Source organism: Rhineura floridana, chromosome 5 (genome assembly GCF_030035675.1).
Source record: "Rhineura floridana isolate rRhiFlo1 chromosome 5, rRhiFlo1.hap2, whole genome shotgun sequence".
Classification (NCBI taxonomy): Eukaryota; Metazoa; Chordata; class Lepidosauria; order Squamata; family Rhineuridae; genus Rhineura; species Rhineura floridana.
This window is the reverse complement of record NC_084484.1, coordinates 80,880,611-80,896,106: the sequence shown is the minus strand read 5'-3', so window position 1 is coordinate 80,896,106 and position 15,496 is coordinate 80,880,611. Positions and strand designations below refer to the sequence as shown.

The 15,496-nt window shown below is 41.8% G+C and overlaps 1 protein-coding gene and 1 long non-coding RNA gene across 3 annotated transcripts in view; one reads left to right on the top strand and one right to left on the bottom strand.

Annotated features, from left to right (window-relative positions):
* Window positions 1–435: 435 nt before the first annotated feature.
* LOC133385855 (uncharacterized) lies at window positions 436–14,499 on the top strand. 2 transcript variants are annotated; one of them, XR_009762978.1, is made up of 4 exons: window positions 436–614; window positions 3,291–3,432; window positions 3,582–3,671; window positions 14,338–14,499. It is a non-coding gene; the product is annotated as an uncharacterized LOC133385855 (long non-coding RNA). The 2 variants fall into 2 exon arrangements; XR_009762979.1 differs by lacking the exon at window positions 14,338–14,499 and adding an exon at window positions 12,703–12,828.
* Window positions 2,944–15,496, bottom strand: part of LOC133385854 (organic solute transporter subunit alpha-like) — a 29,708-nt gene continuing 17,155 nt past the window's right edge. Inside the window, exons 6-8 of the mRNA XM_061629443.1 lie at window positions 14,677–14,823; window positions 9,562–9,667; window positions 2,944–3,404 (exon numbers count right to left, since the gene is read on the bottom strand). Coding sequence (XP_061485427.1) covers window positions 3,238–3,404; window positions 9,562–9,667; window positions 14,677–14,823 — 420 coding nt within the window. The 3' untranslated portion in view covers window positions 2,944–3,237. The remainder of the gene's footprint in view (window positions 3,405–9,561; window positions 9,668–14,676; window positions 14,824–15,496) is intronic.

Genomic DNA, 15,496 nt, shown 5'->3' with positions numbered 1-15,496 from the left:
TTGAAAGCAATCATTTCAGTGCCAAAACAGAGCTAAATACAGAATCAAAGTAAGTTGAAGCAATCACTAGGACAGTCTCTGAAAGTTCTCAGGCATATGAGAGGCTTATGTGTGTAACTCATAAAAAGCTATACAGCAACATAGATTACTTCAGCTCTTTTTCCAATCCCAAAGAAATGAATCCCTCTCTCATTAGCCTCCACATAGGTTCAGATGTTATACATTGTGGTAATTATTTCCAAATCACAAGTGCAAACACTCACCCTGATTGGAAAATTAGCAGATTTCAAACTCGAGTAATTTGTTCTTAATGAGGAACTTGTTGAACTGAATTTAACAATTAGCTCACTCCCTTTGCTGGCTGAGTGTGATACGGTTTCGTGGAAGATATTAAACATTCATCAAAGAGTTTTCAGCCAAAAAGGGAGAGGGGAGTCAAGGCTGTAATCCTATGTACACTTACCTGGGAGGAAGTCCCATTGTACTTCATGGAACCTGTTTCTGAATATACATGCACAGGATCAGTCTGCACAAAAACTCAAGACCATTCTACATGGCATTTTATTTCTTAAGTGTTTTTCTGGACCAGCCAAGTCTGAGGTTGTGATTTAAAGGTGGGGTTTAGTTGATTATTCTTCAGAGGCTTTAAGGTGATATCATGGAAAAGGGGTTGATGACAGTGGCGTCACTAGCGGGAGTGCGGGGGGGTGCGGACCTCCGGTGCGCGCCCTCCCAGGGGCATGGATGAGGTGGCTGGGCTTGCGTGCGCACGTGCGCACTCAAGGCCAGCCACCCCGTTCATGCCCCTGGGAGGGCGCACGCCAGGGGGGAACCCAGCCGGAAAAGTCCTGGGAACGCCGGTGCGTCTCCCTTGCCCCACCGACGCTGCTCCCGGTCTCGCCCGCCCGCCTGCCTCCAAGGAGGAGTTGGAGCAGCCTTGCTGGGCAATGGCACGGGGCGGCTCTGGGTGTCACCCCCCTCATGGTGACACCCGGGTGCGGGCCGCATCCTCCGCACCCCGGTAGTGACGCCCCTGGTTGATGAACCTGTCAACTTCATTTTATCTGTGTTTTTCATTTTTCCAGTGTTAAATTCAACGTTCCGTAATATAAGGCATTTTATATGTTATTTTCACAAAAATATACATTTTTATGCACACTTTCCCCTAATGTACAGTATCTTGCAATTTGGAGAAGTGCAAATTCTGAAGGATATCAGTGGCTGTGAGCACACTAGTCACCTACAGCAAAGCATGTCCAAAGCACCTGGTTGGCCACTGTGAGAACAGGATGCTGGACTAGATGGGCCACTGGCCTGATCCAGCAGGCTCTTCTTATGTTCTTATGTTCTTAACCACACCTGGAGGGGAATGGGTTGGCCTTCTGATCCATTGTGAAATCTCTTTGAAGCAAATTTCTTTAAAATGCACTCAAGCTGCTCTCACCGTGTTTTACAGTAAAAAGGGGGTGGGGTTTGACTAGCGTTGTGCGCCCGTTTTCAGAAAAGAGAGGTTCAGAAACTGAACCAAATTTCTCCCCGTTCCCTATAATAGAGCTCTAGTTGCCTGTTGTGGGTACAGATATTCCTTTTTGGAAGGAGTCCCACTAATGGTAACTGGTCACACCAGTTTTACAAGTATTTAAATGCTACCAAAAAAAACCTTGTTTGTGTGGGAGAAAAAAAACTTATGTACAACCCACAGGCAACAAAAGCTCCATCTTCCATCAGCCCCAGCCAGCATGCCCAACGGTCAAGAATAAGGGAGCTGGAGTCCAGCAACATCTAAAAGTATTTTGTCCTTGTTGTATTAATGTAATTTTATTGTTGATTTTATGTTGTTCGCAGCCATGCTTTTTTTCTTAGTATTGGTGGTATATTAAATTCTGCAAATAAAATAATGTCATGAGCCATAATGAGGTTTGTTAAGACACAGATCTTGAGTTGATAGCTTGGTTTGTAGCCATGAGATGAAACCAGTGTTTCCTGGTGGCAGATGTAATGAGAAACTGTTATTTAACAAGCCCTGGAAGTCTTGCTAGAACAATATGATGACCTGTTTCACACAGATTCTTTACCAGTGACGTTGCATTTTCAAGTGGCTACCCTGTGGTTGGATTGCATGTGTCAATCAGATTTTGCCTCTTAAACCTGGGAGTGCAGAAAGTCCCCCAGAAAGATGCAGAGTACGACAAGAAATAAAGGGGACCCAGAACCAGCATGTTCATGGATACTCTCTGCCCCTAATGTGTTGAATTAAGCCCTAGGATGTATGAAACATATTTTCCCATGTTACTAGCCCACAGATGTAGCCAGGAACAAAGGAACTTTAAATGAAGAAACACATATATTTCCTTTATTATTATAGTCCAGGAGCAGTATACTAAGCACAGCTCAATAAATGGAATATTTGTCCTAAGGGCTATCCTTTCTGGAAGAGAGTGCCTCTTCTCAGCTCTTTGGCTCACTCTCCTGTGCCTCCTCATAGATTTGGTGACATCTAAGAAGTGGATGCTTACCTCCTTGCCCCTTCTTTTTCCTGCCCATGTCCTAGAGCAGCTTCTGCCCCCAACATTAGTCACACATTATTCCGTGTGCCACCACAGCAACACACATCTATTAGGATCAGTATGGAGAAAAAAACTTGAATGAGAGTTGGTGAGGTAATTTGAAACATTACTTTTAGGGATCATAAAGGCAACATAAAAAACATTTGTCTTTTGTTCTAATACAATAGTTTGAAACTTGGAATGAGGCTCAATCAAATGCAAACTACATCATTTTATGACAGCTGTGTAAAAATTAAACCATGACACTGGAAGATAAGCCAGTCCCCAGTCTAGGGTTTGTTTTACTTGTCTACATTTTAAGGGCTGATTAGCTTTAACCATCATGAGTAATAGCTATGTTTAGCATTAACTAATTCTGTGACACCACCAGATAAATATGGCTAAAGTTGGCACTGGTGGGCTCTCACAATAGTTGTATCAGGTTTCATTATGTCAAAGCAGAACACTGCATCACCAAATGATTCCTTTAGCTAATGTGCCCTGTTACAGTTTAGTCCTGGACACCCATTTTTTAACCCTGAATGCCCCCAGCTCATATGAATTTATTCCACTTGTACCAGTATTCTTCGTTGGATTGCCACATTATAAATGGTCAGAAAGCCTCTTCAAGGACAGCAAATGTTTTGGACAGAATCTTGATTAGTGTTCCAGTTAATATACGATCACCCTTTCAAAAAATGTTGCCCTCCATGGTGATCTTGCTGTTCTGTTTGTTGTCCTTAGTTTCCTGGTCAGAACCCACTGGAAGCTCCAGGTCATCATATTTTTTCCTGTAGATGACCCGTGAGGTCAGAGTTATGAGAAACATTTCCAAAATGAGCAGCTGTTGGTTCATATCTGGCAAATTAAAGGAGAAAAACAACAGGTAAATATAGTGAACTCGGTTCTGCTCTTCTTACACTGTTGGAATGGACAATGCTTATGGGTCTCAACTATAGCTGGGTTTTTATAGTGGTCCTGAACAAATGGAAGGAATTATTTACTCTCTTTCCAATGTCCTCCATATTTTGACAGGTGCCTTTCTCTAGCAAGTGCTGAGCACCAGGGCTGTACCGTCCTTGGGTCTGCCAAGTTCAGTCTGTTTGCATTTGATCTGGATTTCAGGTGAGTCTTTTTCTAGGAGAATGTTTGGGACCTCCCGCGGGTATCTTAGTCTCGTGGTTACAGAGGGAAAGCATAGATGATGGCTACAGGCAGCACCATACAAATATCAGAGCAAGAGAAATGTTATCAAGTTCCAGAGGGTAGCCATTTTAGACTGTTGCGGTACTTTATTGAATAAGCCCAGGGTAATCAACATGGTGCCCTCCAGATGTTATTGGACTTCAGCGCCAATCAGTCCCAGCAAGCATGGCAACAGTCTGGGATGATGGCAGTTGTAATTCAGCTAAATTTGGGAAACACTATGTTGGCTACCCATGGCATAAGCTTTGTGGTTTACAGCCTTCTCCATCAGATGCATGCAATGTTATCCTGAGTTGCAGTTATATATTCTCATGTTTGGTGGGGAATTGTAAATAGTGAGGTCAGAGGGAAATGAAATGCTAGAAAGTACAGAGGATGATCATTACGTTAGCAATCTTTCTATAAACTACATGCTGTATCTTCCTATAAGCTGCCTGAACAGGAGACTGCCTGGGAATTATAGATAGGCTTTTGTGAGCACTCTGGAAGAAAAGCAGGGTGCAAATAAATAACAATTAGGAAATCAACCCTACTTTGTGTATTAGATACCATGATCTTAAGCATACCTCCCTGACAGCAAGGTCTGTTTGTTTCATCATGAGAATTACTTCCAAATATGTGTATTTTTGAGACTGTTTTGTTTTTGAGCTTCTCTCACCCTACCTGTGTAAACATTTGATTGCTGTTAAGATGATACAGAAAGTGAAACACAGGCATTGGTAATTCACATTAGCCCTGTAGTCAGTGTGGGTTTTACAAACCACCTGAAGCAAAAAATGCTTTAAGTCACATGTGAAAACACCTTTATGACACAATCTCATGAAAGTAAATTGCACTAAGCTCAACAGCATTAATGTCCTGATGATGGCAGAATGGGACTAGATGGCAGGGGAACTCTGTGTGGAGCTGCCAAATAGGCAAATTAAGCTAAATGCAGAGGGCAATTTAGAATGAGATCATGGCACTATGGGAGGTAGGGAGTGCAATTTTTTCTGATTTGTATGTTTCTCCCACCCATCCTTCAAGACCAGAATGATCAAGGAGATGTAGTGACTCCCCTATGAGGACAGGTTTCAGCATTCAGGATTTTTAGTTTAGAGAAAAGGCGAGTAAGAAAGAGGTGACATGATAAAAGTGTATAAGATTATGTATGGCATGGAGAAAGTGGATCGAGAAAAGCCTTTCTCCCTCTCTCATAACACTAGAACTTGTGGACATCCAATGAAGCTGAATGTTGGAAGATTCAGGACAGACAAAAAAAGTACTTCTTCACACAAGCACATAATTAATCTATAGAATTTGCTCCCACGAGGCAGTGATAGCCATGAACTTGGGTGGCTTTAAAAGAGATTAGACAAATTCATGGAGGATAAGATTATCACAGGCTACTAGCCATGATGGCTACTCTCTCCTTCCATAGTCAGAGATGGTATACTTCTGAATACTAGTTGCAGGAAACTGCAGGAGGGGAGAGGGTCTTGTGCTCAGGTCCTGGTTGCAGGCTTCCCATGAGTAACTGATTGGCCCCGTGAGAACAAGATGCTGGACTAGATGGGTCATTGGACTGATTCAGCAGCCTCTTCTTATGTTCTTATGCTATTGCAATTCAGACTGGGAAATGGCAGAGGAAGGGTCCCTCTCATAGAATCAAAGCTCACTGACTGAAATGTTCGTAATCTGAATTGCGGGTCCCTGCAGTTACATTTGGTCTTTTCAAATCAAGAACACTAGTGATCCAATAATTATTCTCCCTTTGTCACATATAATTTAACTCTTAGTGTCCTTTAGGTTTAGGGTTGCCAGGTCAGAAGCATCCCAAACCCTGAGATTTCAGGGGCAGGCCCGAGTGATGTCATTAAGCATGATACGTTAAGCATCAACCACAGTTGCTTGGAGCATACAATTCAAACGAAAACATTTCTCTGTTTGGAAATTAAGAAATCTTAGTTAAAAGATGGAGCCTAGGTAGGGAACATTTAATCTAGCCTACTTGCTTCTGGCAAGAAAGGTTTAAATGCCCTCAGGTCAGGACAGTCACCAGAAGGCCATTGTAGAAAGAAGGGAGCCTAGTGTTGTGGAAATGTTAGATAGGAGCACTCAGGAGTAAAGATGGATGCCCCTGAAGGCTACAATTCTAAACACGCTTACTAAGCCCCATAGAACTCAATAGGACTTACTTCTGAGTAGACATGGTTTGGACTGTGCTGTTGGTAAGGCTTGACTAGGGATCCTCTGCAAAGACATCCATATCCTAGCAGGGTTGGCAACCCCCTGCCTGCAGTGCCCTGCCCCTACCTTTTAACATGGCTGCTCCAAGCTTCTTTACAGTTTTTACCTGTCACTTCAGAAAGAAGTCTGAGAAATGAGTAAGAGTAAGAAGATTCTCTACCCTTTTCTATCTACCCTGTGGGCTACTATAAACTCACTTTGACAGCCAACCCAAATCCAGTGAGTAAAAATTGACAGAGAGAAAATACACATGGTTTGGTCTACCTTCACGGGGAGCAGCTTGGGAACAACAATGATTGCAGCCACACTTCCCAGTACATGAATTCTCTTTTACTACTATTGGGGAAGATACAAACTGTCATGCAACCTACAAGGTGCATCATCAGTGGATTTAAGGGGGTTGAGTTAAGTGCATGGAACCACTGTTGTTGCTTCTATGGATGTAAGGGAGTGAGGTTAGAGGTAAACGAAATGCAAATAGAAAAAGAAAAAGACAGTGATGATGTCCTAAATGCAATACTATACCAACCACAACAAGATTCCTATGAGTAAGGCAGAAAACTCAGCATCCCTCGACCAGTCAGGGTTCCCAACCAAAAACCAAAACTAAAAAAACCTGGCAGCTAGTCAGCTGGGGTCACAGAAATCCCCATGCAGCACAACCTGACCTGGGGGCTGCAGTTAGTACAGAATGCTGTGGCACAATTGCTGACATGAGTGAGACCCTGTCAGCACATAATACCTCTGCTCTGAAATGAGCACTGGTTGCCGATTTGCTACCAGGCCATGGTCAAGGTGTGCTTTCCATGTTACGGGTGCCACACAGTACTTGTTCTGCTCTTGTAAGAAATCAGTGCTTTAGTGTGGCAGCACCTATGCTTTGGAACTCCCTGCCTATCGACATTAGGCAGACCCCTTCATTGTACTCTTTTCAGCACCAGCTAAAAATATTTTTGTTTAGGAAAGCCTACCCAGGCATGTAGAAGCTTTTGTGTTTTTTATCTGTTTTTAACTCATTGTTGGTTTTATTATTTTGAATGTTTTAAAATACCTGTCTTTCCTGTTTTTGCCAATATTCTTATTGTTTTAATTCCTTCTGTAAACCACTTTGAGATTTTTTACAATAAAGGAGTATATAAATGTTGTAAATAAAATACATAAATAAATTTTGGAGTCACTGTGGCCCTTGGGTCTCTTTCCACTTTTAGGAACACAGGAATCTGCCTTATACTGACTCAGGCCATTTCGTACCATCTAGCTCAGTACTGGTTACATGGACTAGCATTGGCTCTCCATGATTCCAGGCAATAGTCTTTTCCAGATGCTGAATTCTGGACCTTTGCATGCAAAGCATATGTACTACCACTGAATGAAAGTTCCTGCCATTTAAAAAAACCTTCTTTTAAAATCATTATTTTCAATTCACTAATAAATGCACATCATACCTAGGGCAGATAAACACCATTTATTTAAAACACATTCAACACATAGTTGAAGCACATGAATCACACCACAGAATCATGAGAACTGTAGTTTGTTAAGGGTGGTGGGAACTATAACTGTGATGGGGAAACTACATTTCCCAGGATTCTTTAGGGGAAGTCATGTGCTTTAAAAGAAGAGATTTACTGTATATAAGCATGACTGTTAAATATGTTTATTATTTACACAACCTATAAAGATATTTGAAGTGCAATCCTATGTTTGTTTACTCAAAAGCCAGTCCCAATGTATTCAATAGGGCTTACTCAAACAGGGAAGCGTGCACAGAACTCCAAGCTCAAGTGATAAGAAACGTCACTCACCCATCCGCAAATTCAGAATCATGCCACTTTAAGCTGTTTTGTGACTATTTATACTTGTTTTTATGGTTATTGGATTTTAAAGGGATTTATTTCATATTGTGAGCTGCCTTGGTTACCAATCACCAACCCTACCTCACAGGGTTGTTGGGAAGACTCCATATACACACACACACTGGAGAGTAAAAATACATACACCTCGTATAATAGTTTATTATCAAAACCAGTTGATCATTGCAGAACATTTTTAAAAAATCAATATTAGTTTCCTACATAATAAAAGCAGCGATACCTATGTCAGCCTTGCCTAATTGCTTTAAAAATAGGATTGGAGGGGGAGAGACAGATTTACACAACAAAGACAATTCTTTGCTATGTTCACTTAAAAGTCCCATTCATTTACAGCACAGTCCTAACCGTGTCTACTCAAAAATAAGTCCTACTGAATTCAAGGGGTTTACTCTGAGTATATGGGATTAGATTGCAGCTTTACTCTCAGAAAAGTGAGTATTGGATTAAAGATTCATATTGGGAAAGTTTTCAAAACCCTGCCCTTTTCAACAGCCCAGGAAAATTCAACTTGTTTGACTTCTGCACAAAAAAGGGAAAAAGACTGAAAACTATATACTTACTCAATTTATGAAACCACACTTTTCAGGCCTTCCAATGTGGTCTTGGTACTACTGCCTGGAGGGCAATACATATTGGCTACAAACCTGAAAGGGCAGGGTTAGAGCAGCCAGCTACGAGCTAATTTAACAGACGTTGCAGGGGGCGGCAGCTGCCATTTTTGTGTATACCTCGAGAACCAGACCATATAGAAACTTAATTTTTAAAAAAATGAAAGCCGAAAGTCCGGAGATTAAGGTGACTTACCCAGAGAGTAGAATGTTGGAAGATTCAGGACAGACAAAAGGAAGTACTTCTTTACTCAGCGCATAGTTAAACTATGGAATTTGCTCCCACAAGACGCAATAATGGCCACCAACTTGGATGGCTTTAAAAGAAGATTAGACAAATTCATGGAGGACAGGGCTATCAGTGTCTACTAGCCATGATGGCTGTGCTCTGCCACCCTAGTCAGAGGCAGCATGCTTCTGAAAACCAGTTGCCGGAAGCCTCAGGAGGGGAGAGTGTTCTTGCACTCGGGTCCTGCTTGCGGACTTCCCCCAGGCACCTGGTTGGCCACTGTGAGAACAGGATGCTGGCCTAGATGGGCCACTGGCCTGATCCAGCAGGCTCTTCTTATGTTCTTAGAGAGGACCCCAAAAATCTGGAGTCTCCAGGCAACAACTGGACATCAGGCAACCCTATTTAGACTGCAGGCAGATGGTAAGCACTTTGAGGAGCCATTATATTACCCCTTTTTTCTTAATCTTTATACTACATCTGTCTCTCCCTTTTACTCTTTACCCTACTTTTTATTCTTTACGTTACTAGGATTTTAACTCCACTGAACTCAGAGCAATTTCCTTCCACAAACAACATGATGGCTATGTTCTACCTCTGTATCAGAGGCGGTATACCTCTGAATACCAGTTGCTGAAAATCATGTGTGGAGAGTGCTATTGCACTCAGGTAGTGCTGGCAAGCTTCCCATAGACATCTGATTGGCCACTGTGAGAAGAACAGGCTGCTGAATTAGATGGGCCTTTGGTCTGATCAATCAGGGCTCTTCCTATGTTCTTTATTTACATGGAAACCTTTGGCCATTATACATGAATATAGAAATGGACCTAGTTCAGCTTGTCATACAAACCTAAGTCCAAGCAACTTACATGCTCCTCTTGCTGAAGATGAAAGTGGGGGTATACAAGCAATTACCCCTTCCATAGCCAATATGTTGATGATGGTTGCCTGGAGCTGACTCAGAATAAGGGCAAACTATATAAACACAAAGAAATAGAGAACAGTAGTGCTACATAAAGTTCCGTTTTGGTACAGAGTGAATGTGTTTCAATGAAAAGTATACATTTTTCGCCTTAAATTAAAATAAAGAGGTAAATCTCTCTGAGGGGGATGACACTAAAGACAGTTGTCCCTTTGGAGGTGGCATAAAGGTGAGGGTGCCATCCCAATGGTGTATGTTTTGTCCTGTAAAAGAAGATGGTGCCCTTGGAGAAGAAAGATAGGGGAGAGCTAGAGAACAGATGGCCCAAGTGAGGGGCAAGCTGCAAGTTCTTGTATGTAAAGTATTATTACTCCAGCCTTCCTGGATATGGTGCCTGCCCACAGATGTTTTGGTCCATCTTTTGGTCATTGGAGAAGGCTATGTTACTCCCTCAGCATAGACTATTTTCGTGGATGAGGGGATGAGAATTTTTAGTTTAGTTTCTGCTACTTTCATCTTGGGGAAAATTAACATGTACTTTTTCTGTTAATGCTGCTGCACTGATTTTGCAGATGTTCATGTACTTTTAATCATGTTTCTGTAGTATGGGTATTAACAGCAAAAGTGGGTTTTGTAAGCCCTTAAGGTTGCAAAGAAACTTATATTTTGAGCCTGGAAGGATAAACACCCACTGTCAATTCTGAAGTGGTCTGAGGACCTTACCACTCCCTGCTACATTAAACATTTATCTCCTATACATACTTATTTGGACAGCTGGAAGGCTTATATTGACTTGGCTACAGAATCATACTCAAAGAGTGCTTATCAATGGTTCCTTCTCAGACTGGGTGGAAGTAACGAGTGGGGTACCGCAGGGCTCTGTCCTGGGTCCAGTGATTTTCAACATTTTATTCATGACTTGGATGAGGCGGTGCAGGGAATGCTAAATTTGCAGATGATACAAAATTGGGAGGAATAGTGAATACCTTAGAAGACAGAAACAAAATTCAAAGGGATCTTGATAGGCTGGAGCATTGGACTGAAAACAACATGATGAAATTTAACAGGGATAAGTGCAAAGTTCTACATTCAGGAAATAGAAACCAAATGCTCAGTTAAGGATACTTGGCTCAGCAATACTACATGTGAGAAGGATCTTGGAATTGTTGTTGATCACAAGCTGAATATGAGCCAACAGTGTGATGTGGCTGCAAAAAAAGGCAAATGCTATTTTAGGCTGCATTCATAGAAGTATAGTTTCCATATTGCGTGAAGTATTGGTTCCTCTCTATTCATCACTGGTTAGGCCTCGTCTTGAGTACTGCTTCCAGTTCTGGACAGCGCACTTTAAGAAGGATGCAGACAAACTGGAGCAGGTTCAGAGGAGGGCAACGAGGATGATCAGGGGACCAGAAACAAAGCCTTATGAGGAGAGACTGAAAGAACTGGGCATGGTTAGCCTTAAGAAGAGAAGACTGAGGGGAGACATGATACAACTCCTCAAATACTTGAAAGATTGCTACACAGACAAAGGCCAGGATCTCTTCTCGATCATCCCAGAGTGCAAGACATGGAATAATGCATTCAAGTTATAGGAAGCCAGATTTCTGAGCATCAGGAAAAACTTCCTAACTGTTAGAGCGGTACAACAATGGAACCAATGACTGTAGTAGCAAATTTAGAAGTGCAGGGTCCCGTCAAGATAGACAGAACCATATACACCCTTTTGGGCTACTGAGTTGTAGCCTTCTTCCACAACAGCAGACATCCCTAGGAGCCAATCAGCATGAAAGGGGGGAGTGTAAGCTACTGAAAAGAGTCTTCTCAGGGGCTGACTCACCTCCTTTCACTGTATTTGGCTCCAATCAGCAGGAAAGGACAAGGAAGCATATTAGAAGACTCTTCTCAGAGACTAATACATTTACCTTTCATGCTGATTAGCGTGTAGAATGCTGGAAACATAGGGACCCAGCTGGGACTCTGCTCCCAAAAAAGTAATGGGTCTAAGACCCCTCAAGACCCTGAATGACTACACCCCTGCCTAGGGAAGTGGTGGGCTCTCCAACACTGGAGGCGTTCAAGAGGCAGCTGGACAGCCACCTGTCAGGTATGCTTTAATTTGGATTTCTGCACTGAGCAGGAGGTTGGACTCGATGGCCTTATAGACCCCTTCCAACTCTATGATTCTATGACTTATATATTTAATTTTAGATGGAAGTACTGATGGTTATTGTATTCATAATGTGAGCTGACAGTTTTTTTGTCATTGTTTTTTCCCCTTTCCCTTTTTTAAAAAATCTTTGTTTATCTTTTTCTTTTCTTTTTCAATCAAGTTGAGGGACTTGTTTCACACTGTGGAGAAGACTTGGCTGGAGAGGCAGCGAAGGAGCCTGGGAACTGCTGTCTCCTAGGTCCAGTGTCCACCTCAGGACTGGTTACAGCACTGGAGAAGGAGTGTGGCCAACTGCTGTGACATCCTCCTTGCAGCTCTGCTGGAGGAGGGAAAGGGGAGGCCAGAAGGAGAATGCCAGGGCTGGTAGAGGCAAGCCCAGTGACACACTATCCAGGCTTCAAGCCAGCAGGGCGAGAGCTGTAGGGGGTGGGTCAGCTTGGAATGCTATAGACGGTGTGTCAAGAAGAGCAGAGGAAGCAGACATGAGAGAGAGTGAAAGAGATTCTGAGAGCTTGTGTGTGGAGGAGAGTGAGAGCGTGCAAGAGAGAGAAAGAGAGAGAGAGAGAAAGGGAGAGAGAGCATCAACTTGGACAAACGATACATGGAAACAGTAGTGTAGTGGCAAATTCAGAAGTGCAGGGTTCCTTCATGTTAGTCATAGCCATGCCCCTCCCCCTTTTTTGCTGCGGGGTTGAGAATGAGATCCTTGTTAATGCCTTCTCCCACAACAGACATCCCTAGGAGCCAATCAGCATGAAAGGGAAAAGTGTTAGCTACTGAGAAGACTCTTCTCAGTGGCTGACTCATCTCCTTTCACACTGATTGGCTCCAATCAGCAGGAAAGGTCAAGGAAGCATGTCAGAAGATTCTTTTCAGTGGCTAAGACACTCCCCTTTCATGCTGATTGTCTCATAGGATGCTGGAGACACAGGGACCCTGCTGGGACCCTGCTCCCCAAAATGTAAAAGGTCTAAGACACACACCCCAAGACCCTGGACAACTACACCCCTGCATGGCAACCTGTGTTGGGGTTGGCAAGAAGCCCATGTGCTGGAAAAACTGGGAGAATTGGACTAGAAGCCTGTCCCTGGAGTTTGGGGCAAAGGTGGAAGAACAGCAAAGAACTGAAGGTTCTCAGCAATAAACTCAGTAGCAAGTCAGAGACATCAGAGACATGTGGGTACTATAAAGAAGTCTACTGATCCAAGAAGTCCAAGGATGAACTGGGTTCTGAACTCCATTGGGAACAAGGGACCCATTAGGTGAACCCTAATGTCCCAAGGGCTCCCTTTACTAAACCTGTAACCCTAATCTTACAATATTTTTAGTAATGTATCCTCCTGCTGTCGCCCTAACCATTTTTATTTTGATATGTTTTGTGATAAGGAGTGTGTTAGTGACATGTTCTAATTTTGTTAGTTAAATGTTTGTTTTTGTTATATTGTTTTACTTTATAAAAGGAATTGTTTGCATTTTTTGGAAAAAAGTTTGTGCTGTTTAGATATGTTTAGGAAACTGAATCAGTGGTGCTGCAATTTGTTAGCTAAATGTGGATGTTATATTATTTTAATACTGTTACTTATGAAATGGCTGATGGTATTATGATGTGGTACGTTTGGTGCATTTATATATTGTCTGAAATATGTTCATACGTATCATATGTTCAGGTAGGTGAAGAATAGTCCTGCTATGGACAAGCAAATGTTATTCTTACAAGTTAAAATCCATGGAGGAATTCTTTTTCATCACACAGGGGCTAGCAGTTACAGAGTTGCAAGGACTGTGGCAAGTTTTCTTGGCAGAAAAAAATATTAATGAAATGCTAAATGCATGTAAATGGGTACCATTTTTTAAAAATAGGAGACCAACCGTACTTGTTACATCACAGCGCATCACATACAGATATCAGTTCCAAATCAAGATCCCCAACTTTATGCTTAAATCCTAATGAAATTAATAGAGTTTATTTTTCTGATTGATTTCAATTAGTTGAAGTCTTATTTCCTCCTAGTAAGCTTGGGACAGTGTACTCTGCTTCCCCTCTGCTTGTTTTATCCTTGCAACATCCTTGTGAAATAGGATAATGACTGCCATAAGTCAGGTCACCCAGAAAGTATTATAGTTGAGTAGGTAGTTGAACTCTGTCTTCCCAGTTCACCCCACCACATTGGCACTCTCATTTGCAGATTGGGGCAAAGTGTTTCTTTTTTTAAAAAAAAATACTGTGGGTTGGATCCAGCTAACTTGAACTTAGGCCCCAGTGAAATCAGGAGGACAAATTAGCAATGACTTCACTGAAGTCCCACTGTTTTCAGGTAATTTAGCTAAAATTCTGGGAGTAAGCCCTATAGAACTCAGTGGAAATTACTCTGAGAAGATGTATTGTGCTGTTAATCTGGATCCAACCCACATTCTTATGGGTGGAGTGGCCCAGGAAAAATAGCATTACATAAACTGTGATGCACTGAAACAATTTAAACAACTCCATTTTTACCAGTACCTATCATAGTCTTCAGAAGTACACTCTGGAATTTTAATATTGTATTACAGGATATACTTTTTTCTACAACACTTCCTCCCATGCATAGGAAAAGGAACTCAGCAACTGCTATATTTTTAGCATGTGAAGACTTCATGGACTGTAAATATTGTTCAATTCTTCATTGTTACTCAAAAATGTTGAAAGAAGCTATCACAATATAGGAATGAATTACAAAGATCACTTTTCAGACTTCAAATAATAAATCTTCAAATAATAAAGTTTTCTTTTTTAAAAAGGGGGTCTTTGATCTTGGATTGCTCTTTTAGGTTTGCCAACTTGAGTCTACAGCTGTTCTCCTTGAGAAGCATTTCAAATTCAGGCCTGCAATGTAGTCTTAACTTTCTCACCTGATAGAGTGCAAATTTAGGAATAATCTTCTTGCAGTTAAGAAGAACTCGAACTCGTTGAAACATGATTCCAATTGGCCACAGGGCAATGACTGTAAGGACGCCTATGAAGCAGTTAATCCATATGGCAGCTCCATTGGGTGATAACTGAAAAGGTAAATTGAACAGATACACAGATAATATTCCATGGCATGTCATTTTCTGCTTCCAGGCCAGCATTATTCATATAAGAATGCATGTTTCCTTTTTACTCTAAGTAACACTCAGTGGCACCAAAAATATCCACGTCAATCTCTCTTTGAAGACTTTGAGTAAAACACCCTTCCTCTCAAACCAGGAAAATAGTTTTGTGGACATACTTGGAGATACCCAAAAACAACAGTCACGCTGTGATCCATGCCAAAGATTATGCTGATATAGCTAGTGTAAAAACAACATTACAGTTAGCAGAAAGTGAACGTGCAACAGTGATTGTTGATGATACAGGCTGTGTTCACACCATACATTTAAAGCTCATAGTTTCCCCCAAGGAATTCTGGGAACTGTAGTCTACCCTTCACAGAGTTACAATTCCCAGCACCTTTAACAAACTATAGTCCCCAGGATTTTTTTGAGGAAGCCCTGTTCTTTGAATGTGCTTTCAATGTATGGTGTGTATGCAGCCACAGGCGTATCTGTCCTTCTCTTGCATCATGTAAAAGGGAACATAGTAATGTAGTCTGCAACACGTGATGTAGGAGCAGAACACAAAATTCTCCCTTTTTCTCAGGCTGTGATACAACCAGCTCCACTTTTGGAAAGAGTAAAACATCTACATTTC